At 35.9% G+C, this 12,500-nt stretch overlaps 2 protein-coding genes across 2 annotated transcripts in view; one reads left to right on the forward strand and one right to left on the reverse strand.

Moving 5' to 3' along the window:
- Nucleotides 1-1,871: 1,871 nt before the first annotated feature.
- Cpsf5 (cleavage and polyadenylation specificity factor subunit 5) lies at nucleotides 1,872-9,033 on the forward strand. Its single transcript, XM_043011175.2, has 5 exons — nucleotides 1,872-2,030; nucleotides 6,445-6,645; nucleotides 6,954-7,183; nucleotides 7,601-7,715; nucleotides 7,894-9,033. The coding sequence occupies exons 1-5, from the start codon at nucleotides 1,912-1,914 to the stop codon at nucleotides 7,913-7,915; spliced, it is 687 nt and encodes a 228-aa protein (XP_042867109.1). The 5' UTR covers nucleotides 1,872-1,911; the 3' UTR covers nucleotides 7,916-9,033.
- A 449-nt stretch (nucleotides 9,034-9,482) lies between these two features.
- Nucleotides 9,483-12,500, reverse strand: part of Mettl4 (Methyltransferase like 4) — an 11,286-nt gene continuing 8,268 nt past the window's right edge. Inside the window, exons 7-9 of the mRNA XM_043011172.2 lie at nucleotides 12,028-12,199; nucleotides 10,250-10,421; nucleotides 9,483-10,045 (exon numbers count right to left, since the gene is read on the reverse strand). Of these exons, the coding sequence (XP_042867106.2) occupies nucleotides 9,906-10,045; nucleotides 10,250-10,421; nucleotides 12,028-12,199 (484 nt within the window). The 3' untranslated portion in view covers nucleotides 9,483-9,905. The remainder of the gene's footprint in view (nucleotides 10,046-10,249; nucleotides 10,422-12,027; nucleotides 12,200-12,500) is intronic.

Genomic DNA, 12,500 nt, shown 5'->3' on the forward strand with positions numbered 1-12,500 from the left:
GTCTCTTCTCATTCATGCCTTTCCAAGCACCATGAGTGTGTTTTTTTTAGATGCAGTATGAGCCTCAGAATAAAAGAAATATTATAAATACTATCATACACACACTAGTGATTTACATGTGCAGGATTTTTTAAATATGTGACTGTAGTTAGTAGGATCCTTTCATTTCTGTCTTGGTGTTTAGTAGTATGGAGAGGAATGTTTTGTGATAGTTTTACATATTACTAATGTTTGATTAAAAAATACTAGGATAGATGTAGAGCAGATAGCATTGTAGATAGATACACAGATTATGTTTGTTAGATATACTGGTAGTTGTAGGGAAGTTTAGTTGTAGATGTTTATAGTATGTAATTAAATCCTGTTATTTCTGATTTTGATTCCTACTGTGATAAATGTTTGTTTCTTTAGCATTCTTGGTGTTAGTGACAATATACTGTATCTATTGCAAAAATTCCATCCACATTTTGATGTCCTTACTTTGATGATATTGTATTAATGCATTTTCAAATTATAAAATATATTGTAATAAGCAGCACGGTTGTTTTATTTTATAGCTGGATTCAGCTAACCCTAATTATTTTGATATAAATGTACATTTGCATATTTTCAATTCTTCTACTCATGTTGATTGTGTTATAATGATCAATAACACTACAGCAAATTATGATTATGTTTTGTTAGACAAGGAATAAATGGTAATATATTTGCTCACCAGAAAGATACTTTCATTAAATTTTGCTCTGCAGAATGAATATTAAAAAGTAACATTTTCTGACATAATGTACTTAAAGTAACTGTCAACATACATAAGATAAGATGATAGATATATTCTATATAAACAATGGAATTAATAGCATGCACCAATGCATACATATATACCTTTTCTTTCTTGTTTTTCCATGAAGACCCATACTATGCAATCCCTTTACTGTATCTCTTAATCAAATGAGAATTCAGGTTATCAGACCCTTTACAAATTACTAAGTAGAAACATGAAAAAATGGATATGACACCATCTGGCACTATGAGACCATTAATGAGACAGCAGAGAGACACTGTTCTATCATGGAAGCAACGAGTCACAAGTGCTATGGTCCTATCTCTCTGTCGCTCTATCTCTCCTTTGTAAATATATAGATGGATTTATAAATAGATAGTTATAGATATAGATATAAATACAGATATAGACATATATATATTTATATATATATATATATATATATATATATATATATATATAAATATATGTATATATATATATTTATTTATATATACATATACATAAATACATATACACACATATATATAAATATATGTATATATATATATTTATTTATATATACATATATACATATACATAAATACATATACACACACATATATATATATATACATACATACACTCACCTGCTCAATTCCATGCAAATAAAACAGACACACACACACACACACACACACACACACACACACACACACACACACACACACACACACACACACACACACACACACACACACAAATAAATTTTTAATTAAGACAGATAGATTGATGTAGACATATAGACAGGTAGATTGATATTGAAATGATAGGCAAAAATATATAACGAATGTTATAATTTCCTTGGTTTTCTCATCTCAAAAAATATGGCTATTTCTCTTTCGCAGATGTTTACATTTATGCATTACAATAGTGTTACGCCCGAACGTGCAAAGCTACCGATCGCGTACTACGTTGACGTCATCAGCCAAAGGTTTGTTTATAGTGCATCGTCTCCCTTTCATTGATATTCTTTTTTTCCAAATTATAAAGCTGTTACGCCTGACTCTGGGAATCGACCAATCACGTGTTTTGTTGACATCGCGACCAGCCAATCAGAGCGCGTGTTTGCGGCGAGCTGTGTTTACAACATGGCGACACAGAAGCGAGGCTCGAGTACCACTGGATGGCCAAAAAACTCCACTCAACCCTCTTACGGTGCTAAACGGAACGGAACTGGATCCATGGCGCTCAACAGAACAATCAGCTTGTGAGTTTGACGCGACGGAAGACATTTTAGGCGTTTTTAAGGGGTTATCTCGTGATTTTGAGATATCTTCAAAATGACCGCCACCTCCATTCGTCTCTTCTGGTCTGCTCGGGTGATTCTTGATCCCTTTTACGAGGCTCAAGATCAGACGGATTTAGGCTTGGTTGCGGATGTAGGTTGTCTGGTTATGGTGAAGGAGACAATTTTGTCCTCAAGAAGAGATAATTGTAAATGAATAATTGATTTACATTTCTCTTTCTCAGGCATCCATAGACTTGAAGTTAATATAAGGTTGAAATTATTGATACTTGTTTAATTGCAGTCTAGGAGATAAAGGATTGTTAATTTGTTTAAAAGTGGCAAACTTTTTTTCTAAACAAATTTTGGGATAATTCTATAAAAAAAAAAAAAAAAAAGAGAGAGTGTAGGGCAGCTTGTTTTAACTATTCAAGCAGGATGACTTATCAGATCATCATACTTAGGCCCGTAGTAAAGAACCTGTGGGGTGTGGGGCGTCAGGAAAATGTGACGGGTGTCGGGTGTAGGGCGTAGGACATTTTATCCTACGCCCTACACCCGACACCCGTCACATTTTCCCGACGCCCCACACCCCACAGGTTCTTTACTACGGGCCTTAGTTACATTTGCAGATGCACACTTTAGTTGTATTTATATATACAATTTTTTTTTACTTTATCAGAGTTAGATATAAAATCACAAAAATATTCAGAACAGTGCCACGATAGTGAATATGACAATAGTGATACCGTTGGATTCCTCTTACCCTCTAGTACTTGTATAATCATATGATGCATATAATCCAAGATTTCCCTTCTTACCCCATAATCTGAGCCCTAATATTAAAGGAGGGCATGATGTAGATCAGGGAGATTGTGAGGTAATATATGAATAAAATGCATTGTTATATGCGTCAGATATACCCTAGGTACATCATATTTCTGTCTGTTATGAAATCAAAATGTAAAATTCATGCTTTCTTTATAATTTACTACTGTGAACAGCATTCATGGTTGCCTCTGGGCCTAATGTAGTTATGTATAAAAGATCAACAAATATCCTACACTTCTGTTCTGGCAATGTATAACTTGGTCAGGTTCTTTTTTTGGTTATAAATCTTTTGAGTAGATCATCAATGCCCAATATCCAGTGTCATCAGTACAATGATCTTTACGATACAAAAACTGGCTCTAAATTGGCTCAAAAAGTTGAGCTCAAGGAATTGAAAACAATAAGGAACACAAACCCATTGCCACTGACTATTGTCTAAAGACGAAATTAACATTTTAATCTAAAAGCTGCAAAGGTTTCTGCATGTCTGTCCTCCCAGCTACACTGAGGATATGAATTTTAGTTTCACTTTGGCCAATTTTTTTCTTTGGCATTTCAAGAGCTTGAATTTACACACAAAAATATATATATTTCATTGCCTTATATCGTATACAGACATTTGAAAAAATTATCACAATTACAACTCAAATACGAAGGTAAATGGGAATAAGCATTCATGCCCATAAAATACATATGTATAAAGCCTGTATTTATTGCCCAAATAAAGCAAGAAAAAGAAAAACAGTGAAATATTCATGTAGATGTACAGATAGTAAAAAAACAGTAATATACCATGGGGCAAGGTCAAACTGAGGCTGAGGGAGAGGCGGGCCTGATGGAGGGATGGGATTGAAATAGTGGGTGTGGCTGGAGGAAATGTAAATAAACAATGCATATGAAGGAATAAAGAGCATGTTTTGTTATAAAACATACTAAAGTATTTATTTGCATGTATAAATAATGAAAAGAGAATATATATCATCAGGCAACTGGGGAGGGGTATGTGATACAAGATAGATGGGGGGTTTGGCTGCATGAAATATACTATACAAGGCCAGAATTACTATTTCACATTTACTTAGAAAATGGAAAAATGAGACAGTGAACACGACTGTTGGATAGGGTTAGGGGGAGAATGTCCTCCTTGGGTGCATGTTGATATGGAGCTCATATAGTAGTTTTGGCTTAAGGAAACTTGCCTAACAGTACTATAGAATTAGCAGACATTCCCTATGTCCAATTCATTAACCCATTCATGCCTGATTACGTCACTGGAATATTTCCCTCACGACAAGTGACTGCGTATCATGTCATGGTCTCTCCCCATATACACAGTTTTCTTGACTTGTCAAATAAAAAAAAAAAATCAAACAAAAACCTTCTTTTATCACCCTGTAGAATCAAGCAGTTGAAGAGCCCTCTGTGAATGAGTGGGTTAACCCATTTGCACCGGCAGACTTGCTATCATGTTCAGTGGTTTTTGGGTCAGACGCCGGCGACAAGATATTTAGTCAAGGCTGGCGCGCCGGGTGATAGGGCGTACAGTGCTCGCTCGCGGCTAGTGCGCCCAAGAATCCCAAGGCGATAGCCGGATGTGTTCTAATACCCCAACCACTTAGAGCCGAAATAGCCCTGTCATGAATGGGTTAAGAAAGAAAAGGAAAAAAAATAGATAGTAGAAATCCCCGTTTTTGATAGGCCCTTCACAATTGAGGCAGATAGGTCTGATCCACCTGGCCAAGTTTTGCCCATAGATGGTTGTTTTCCAAACAAGTGCACATCAATCGTATCAGTGCAGGATCAGAGTTGAAGACCCTGGTCTACTTAATGCCCTCCCCTATTAACGGGGCCCAGGTTGTAGAGTATGGGGGGGGGTTGCGGATTATATTCACCAATATGAGTAGTAGAGGGTGAGCCTAATAAATTAGTATACTCTTGTTGTATTTTGCATTATGGCATTAACCCATTAGCAGCGGATGGCACCGTGCCAAACAATGTTAACCAACCATGATATTTCAAATAGAGTTTGGGATTTCTCGTATTTATGAATCCTTGAAGTCCTACATTTTCTGAATGGGCATTATTTCCACACATGATTCGAGTTTTGTACCATGGTGATGGCTCACACAGCAGTCAAATGAAGATAAGTAACAAAATGTAATAATCTAATGAGGAATGTTTAGTGTATTATTGTATGATATTTATTTATGAGATACTATTGCATTTAAACTAATTCTTCTGTTGATGATGTTTGTCGTCAGAAAAAAAGTGCTTTCAAGATTTAATATTTTTGCTATTACATATGAGCACCCTGTTTTTTAACTTTCACGATGTGTTTCTTTTTTTTTACTCTGAGTAATAAGTCCATTTGGTGACTGTTGATGGTAGTAATTATCATTATAATTACAATAATTACTGTAATAGGGTTAATTTGAAATAAATATGGCACCACTCCTAGCACCAGCTTGTGTGCTGTTGCACCACACACAACCAAATGCTGTCAAAAGTACAAGCAGTGCAGGATGTGTAGACAGAACGAGAAGGTGACGCAGACCCTGTGCAGTGGTTGCTATGTTCCACTGTGCCATTATGGCCGGTATATGCTGTGGTAATTGCAGCTGTAAATACAGGTCACCTTCCTCTTCCCAATCTCATGTCTTTTTGTTTGGGATGGTTATTTCATTTGTGTTTCTTTGCAAAAGTAAATAAATATGGAAAATAAATAAATTACTTTTTGTCCTCCCATAAAACAAATATTTCAATGATACTGTATGTAAAGAACATACTGAGCTGATATAGACTCTAAACCAAGACAAAATTAGTTCTATTATTACGAGTCAATGAAAGAAAGCAAGAAAGGCCATGCTACGTTAAGGTACCACACCCTCGCTCTGAAATAAATTCAACTTGGCACTAATATGTGTCTAGATGCCAAAGCAAGCAAAGCTTTTACTGTGTACAATGGATTGTAAGAAGCCAACATTTTAACCCATTCCCGACGGGGGAATTCTAGCCTTGAATGTCCAAATGCCGGGGCGTTCGAATTATTAGGCCTAAATCAATTGAATGGCCGGCACAATACTGTGCCGCCCGGCAACTGGGCTTTTGAATGCGCGGTACACATGCTGTACCACCCGTCCTGTGTGGGTTAATAGTGCCTATTTGTGAGGTAAATTTGTTTGGAGTTTATATAGATCCGATGGTAAAAGATAGATTATAACTGATACTATAATCTGGTAAAGTTAAGTACGGCACAAATCCAAATATTTGTTGTGTGCAAATGCATGTTGAGCTATTAATGAGTGGATAACATTTCAATCAGCTTATCTCTTTGCTGCAACATTTATTGATGGAAAAGAGGAGGGAGATAGTAAAGAATCAGGGCTCAGAGGAAGTAGTAATAGTAATTGTGGTAGTCAATGTAAAAAGTAAAGAAAAAAAATGCCATGCTTTTAAAGAATATCCCAGATTTGCTATTGACTAGAATTTCAAATAGCATTATAAATGTAATCACTATTTCTACAATTTATATGCAGTTTAGCACAGTTACATGGTCTCTTTCCAGGTATCCTCTGACAAACTACACATTTGGCACAAAGGATCCATTATTCGAAAAGGACCCCAGTGTCCCAGCTCGTTTCCAGCGCATGCGAGAGGAGTTTGACAAGATTGGTATGAGGAGGAGCGTGGAAGCAGTGCTGCTAGTCCATGAACACGGCCTCCCTCACGTGTTACTCCTGCAGCTGGGCACAACCTTCTTTAAGTTGTAAGTGAGCTAGTTCTTTTTTATTTATTTATTTTATTTTATTTTTTTATTTTTATTTTTGGTGACCTTTTTTTTTCTATAATTCAATTAAATGGTAAAGAGAGTAGAATGGTATATTCCTAATATTTTGAGGAATTATAATTCATTAAAGTAGCAAAAATGGCAGTAGAGCAGTATTTGTAAGATTTTGCATTCATAATCAGAATTTTATGGTCACTATCCAAAGCAAAATTTACTTCATCTATCACATTTGATGTCTATTTCGTAATCCATGTAATAATTAACCCCTCTCCGCTACCCACCAACAGACCAGGCGGAGAGCTGAACACGGAAGAAGATGAAGTGGAAGGACTCAAACGTTTGCTGACAGAAACTCTAGGGCGACAGGACGGGCTCAAGCAGGAGTGGGTCATAGAGGACATCATTGGCAACTGGTGGCGGCCAAACTTCGAGCCGCCTCAGTACCCTTACATCCCCTCGCACATCACCAAGCCAAAGGAACACAAGAAACTCTTCCTCGTACAGCTTGGAGAGAAGGGTAAGGACGGAGTGTATTTTTTTTGTAATTATGTGCTGCTCTTGTTTATTTGTTTTTAGTAATATTATTATTATTATTATTACCTGCTGTTTTACAAATGATCATTTGTTACAAGTAAAAGCTCTCTTAGTGGATTCATTAAAAGAAATAGTTCTAGAATGTTCAAACAATTAAGGTGTAAATCTCTTATAACCGTGTGCAGGCTATTAACCCTCTCTGGACGGGTGGTACACCACGGGTACCGGGCATTCAAGGCCCGTTCGCAGGGTGACGTCATACGGCATCGTTTATTTAACTGACTTAGGCCTATGCATTCGAGAGCCCCGGCATTGTAACATGCAAGGCTGGAATGCCCCCGTTGTGAGTGGGTTAAGTAGCACTTTTCCATATTCTCATACATAGTCCTTTTTTTTATAGCATTGTTTGCAGTACCAAAGAACTACAAATTAGTGGCAGCACCTTTGTTTGAACTCTACGACAATTCTCAGGGATATGGACCAATAATTTCTTCTTTGCCGCAGTCGTTGTGCAGGTTTGTAAGAATTATTGTGTGTGGTGATTTTGAGAGTTTAAGATTGTATAATCTGCAAAAAGCTGTAGCTTGCTAAAATTAGCTTAATTTATAAGTGTAACATATTTCAAGTCTTCACAATAGTTTTGAATTTAAATATTGATATACAAAGTAAAACCTTTCTCTTCTGTATTTTCAGGTTCAACTTCACGTATATGTAGATGTCAAGAATGGGACGAGTGCGAGTGACATTATGTATTTGTGATTACAAGATGATATAGTGTGACTTTAGTTTCCTGTAAATGAAACAAGTGACGCGTTATAAGGCATGTATAAAGAACAAAAAGAAGAAAAAAAGAAAACAGTCCCTATTCCATGTTATTTTTGTATAATGCAAATTGGATCAGCAATAAACTTGTCAATAAAACTGCTGTCCAGTTATATGCACTTTTCAAATGCCACCACCTTTAGTGCAGATATTAAGTAGCTTGCATCAAAGCTATCTGCATGTATGCAGCTTGTCTTTTTTGTCTCTTTAAAACCTGTATCATTGAAATAATTTTTGACTGTATCTTCAGAGGTTGAAAATACTACACTTTACTCTGTATATTCCGTTGCTTTAAAAAAAAGGAAGAAGGAAAACTTGATGTAGATGCAATTGTTCTTCTGAATTTGTACAATTTCATCTTTTATTTAAGCCTTTTATGAACAGTGTGGCATGGTACAAATAAAGGATATCAGAAGCAGCATTTTGATGACAAGACCTTTTATCCAACAAGGAAATAGGTAGTTGTCTTTTGGCAAGTTTGTATGTGGAGCATTTTATTTTCCCCTTACTTCTCTTTTTTTTTCTATTTTCTTTATTCTCTTAATTTAAAAAAGATTATAATACTTTGTGGACTTTTTTTCCCTCCCTATCTCCCTTCAGTAGGCAAACGTTTCTGAAGATTTCATACCTTTGACTTTTATTTTATTTATTGATTAATTCTTACTGATATTTTTGTTTGATAAAATATAAGGCATTGCATGTGAGGGAAGAAATTGAAAGGAATTCAAATCGGATTCAATCAAGATTTGTTCACATTGAACAGCAGGTGCAAAGTTCAAATTTTTGGATAAAGTCTTCTCCTTCACTTTTTTTCCCCCTTTTATATTTTACTTTATACATCTTGCTGAAGGATATCCTGTATGAAAACTGTAGCAGTATGTGGAAAAATAATGTTCAATATCATACAAGTTCATACACCCATTCCAGTCTCAAGAATCAGCTATCACAAAAAAAAAAGAAAAAAAGAAAAAAATGAATGTATTTAAATGGAAATAAACTCCTTTCTTATGTGTTACTGGTTTTACTCCAAATCCCAGTTACATTGTAGTGATGTGCTTCGCCCCAGCCATCCCTCCAGGGGAATATACACGAGTTCCCCCTTTATCGCCACGAGGAGAAGGAGGCGCCAAGAGATGGTGTTGCCCTGGAGGGCCTACTACTTGCTCCCTCCCTGGAAGGAGGGCCTACCACTTGCTCCCTCCCTGGAAAGGGGCCCATATAACCCCTGCGAGGCCGTGTTTCGGCAGCAGATGGCCTCTTGCAGATGAGCCCTTAGCTCGGCAACAGCACTGCTCACAACTTGTGCCCTTTTGGCACTTGTTTTTCTTTGAATTTTATTATTTTATTGTTTTTAAAGGGTTGCGGCCATAGGCAAATTCATGGCCAGGCCAAGGAATGGATTTTTGAATATAGGAGGAGAGACCTTTTGTTTGGAATGAATAATAAAAAAACTTTGATGATCGGAAATCTTTTTATATCTTTTAAGATAATCTGTAAAACACTGAAATGAAGAATGTTTGCCTGACTCTAGCCACGCCTGCTCGGCAATGTCCTGTGTAGGAACTCTTTCTTTCCACATACAATCTGACATACACTCATACACATAAATAACATACATTTTACACGTCTTCGACTGTCTCGCACATACACGGGTGCTGATCCCTTATCAGCTGGTGGCAGCCTACCCCTACACAGGACAGGATTCACGTTACCATAGATTCAATTGGGAATTTACTTTGGGACAAGGGAATATCTCGGTGAATCACTACAACATGACTGTACCAACTGGTATCAGCATGTTCAAAAGAAGGGTAATATAAATCATATTATGTCATAAGGACTGGTGTAAACTCATGACCTGAATTCCATCAAGTTTACAAGGGTTATTTGGTTTCATCTTCAAAAAGGGACAAATGATTCAGACGGAGCACTTCTAATCCATAGCATGTCCATCCAGGCAACAGACTCCTGCAGAATAGCTCCAAACATCGTGGCTCTGGCACTGAAAATCTTTTCAAAAGTTCTGAAAATAATATAAATATAAATACACATGTATATATGTAAGACAAAAATAAGAAATTCAAAGCTTGTAATAATAATACTATTTCCAATGACTTAAATCTCATTGATAGATGTTTAGTTTTTCTTTTTGAGTTATTGAAGAATAATCTAGAAGTTACCTTAGCACTAAATATAACCCACCAATAATATAAGTACAGATTCTTACCCTCTAATGGTGGTTTGTGGGAGTGAATTCCACTAGGGACACTACATATCACAAATCTTTCTGGAATTGTGTCTTTGTATTTCGCACATCTGCTTGCAACCAATAAGCGTTCGTATGGTCGTTTACCATGACTGGCAGGGAAGGGCGTCACAGGTTCCCCAGCTTTGGTTACCTAGAAGTTTTTAAAATTGAATAAAATGAACTAGTATGATGAATTTTTATTTACTATTAACTCATTAATGATGGGGCTGCTTTGGCTCCAAATGGTCAAAACACCAGGATATTCCAAATGCGTAAGCCTAACGCCTCAGGCTATTCGCCTGCACTGGCCATGGCCAAGCACCACACACCTGAGCATCCGGCACGCCAGCCAGGAGGATAGCCACATCTCTCCCTGCCACCACTTGACATGATATCTTGTTACCCATCATTAACAGGTTAAGAATAAAACTACTAAAGGAATATTAACAATCTCTCTTTTTTTATTTCACAAAATTTATATTACTTTTTTCTAGAAAAATATCAAGCTAATAAACTATGAAGGGATTTTTAAAATTCATTTCTATTTTTTTTTCTACCATATTATATTCTTATGAGCATTTCTGAAAATCAAAAAACTCTCATCTCCTCTGTACTATCTTATGTTAAACCAACCTATATCCCACATTCTTTTATCTTCATTGGTAATATGGTAATATATAAATGTTTCTTTGTTCTTGACATGTAATGTTACATGAAAACTACCTGAGGGTATCCCCATCCACACCCAAAAGTCATGGATTTTGGCCGTGTCAAGTTAACTGCATTTTTTAAATCTGTCAACGTAAAAATGCTCAAGCTATGGTAATGTAATCTTGAATTCCTAAGTCTTTCCCCTAGTGATGTTGCCTTTTGATATATCCATGAAGTATTACCCAACTGTTGCTGCCACTATCATATAGTTTTGAGTGCATCTTAAAGTTCAAGACTAGTTTAGAAAGAAGAAGAAGAAGAGAGAAGAAGAAGAAGAAGAAGAGAGAAGAGAGAAGAAGAAGAAGAAGAGAGAAGAAGAAGAGAGAAGAAGAAGAAGAAGAAGAAGAAGAAGAAGAAAAAGAAAAAAAAACAGGGGGGGAAAAAAAATATATAAAAAAACGAGAAATGGTATTTGGATGTTCCAGAGAACATTAAATATTGGTGTTTGATGGGGTAAATAACTTTTGGCCTTAGAATTTTTCCTAATCATGCTGAGCACATTGTAGAATTTGTAAGGATGGGTTTAGCCGAGCAAAGTTATCTACCCAAAAATTCTTATTTTCACTAAAAAGTTCTTTACTGTGCCTAACTCTTATATGGGCTAATATTTATGCATCCTATTTAGTTTGCAAACTAATAATGGAATAAAGGGGAGATTACATATTGTGTCCTGTGATAAATGAAATAATCAAACTAAATATTGTGAGGATTATTAAAGAAAACAAGACCCTCTCCAAACACTCATTTTCTAATTGCCCACCAGTATACATGAGCACTTTAACTGCAAAGTAGCACCTAACCTTTAGAAATAAAAATTCAAAAATACATATGTGAAAAGAAATCTTAAACTTCAATTTTCCCAAAACTAGATTTCTGAATTTTGAGCAGAGCTAATGGTGGCAATTGTTCTGACCTTGATCACTCAGGCCTCGAAACATCAGTATTACTATTGATAATACTAGAATAAAATTATAATCTTTATAATAATAATAATAAAATAAATAGATGAATAAAACAATAAAATAATAAAAACAGCTATTACTGACCTTTAACCAGTACCAGGTTGCTATCAGGTGAACGCCCCACTTATGCAAGCCTTGAATAAACTCCTCCAAAATACTGGCATTGTTTGTGCACCAGATGGCCACGATGGCATCTGGACTCAGGATCTCTCCCACAGGAAGAGCAAGGATATCACCGACTGTCATCATATCATATCTGGTAAAAAAAAATAAAAAAATAAAATAAAAAATAATGAAATAAAAAGAAAGGAAAAGAATATTAGGAAAAAAAATCTTATCTGGAGCTCAAAGCTAATGCATCATATCCAGTCACTTGCTCTTGAACTTCCATGACGCAATATACAAACAAGACATTATCTTATATAGCTGTATGGGATACTGTAATGTATCTGTATTGATTAGTTAGACTGGTTTTGCTGTATTCAGGACACATGATGCTCTTCCCAGAATTTTTTTTGAAAGAAAGTCAAACAAAGAGTCACATTATAACATTTAAA

This window comes from Penaeus japonicus, unplaced genomic scaffold (genome assembly GCF_977035675.1).
Source record: "Penaeus japonicus unplaced genomic scaffold, GWHDUDI00000001_assembly GWHDUDI00000036, whole genome shotgun sequence".
Taxonomy (NCBI): domain Eukaryota; kingdom Metazoa; phylum Arthropoda; class Malacostraca; order Decapoda; family Penaeidae; genus Penaeus; species Penaeus japonicus.

Coding starts and splice junctions, on each gene's coding strand:
- Cpsf5 (XM_043011175.2), top strand. CDS start 1,912: ATGGCGACACAGAAGCGAGGCTCGAGTACCACTGGATGGCCAAAAAAC. Junction 2,031..6,444: donor CTCAACAGAACAATCAGCTT/GTGAGTTTGACG, acceptor GTCTCTTTCCAG/GTATCCTCTGACAAACTACA. Junction 7,184..7,600: donor CGTACAGCTTGGAGAGAAGG/GTAAGGACGGAG, acceptor TTTTTTTTATAG/CATTGTTTGCAGTACCAAAG.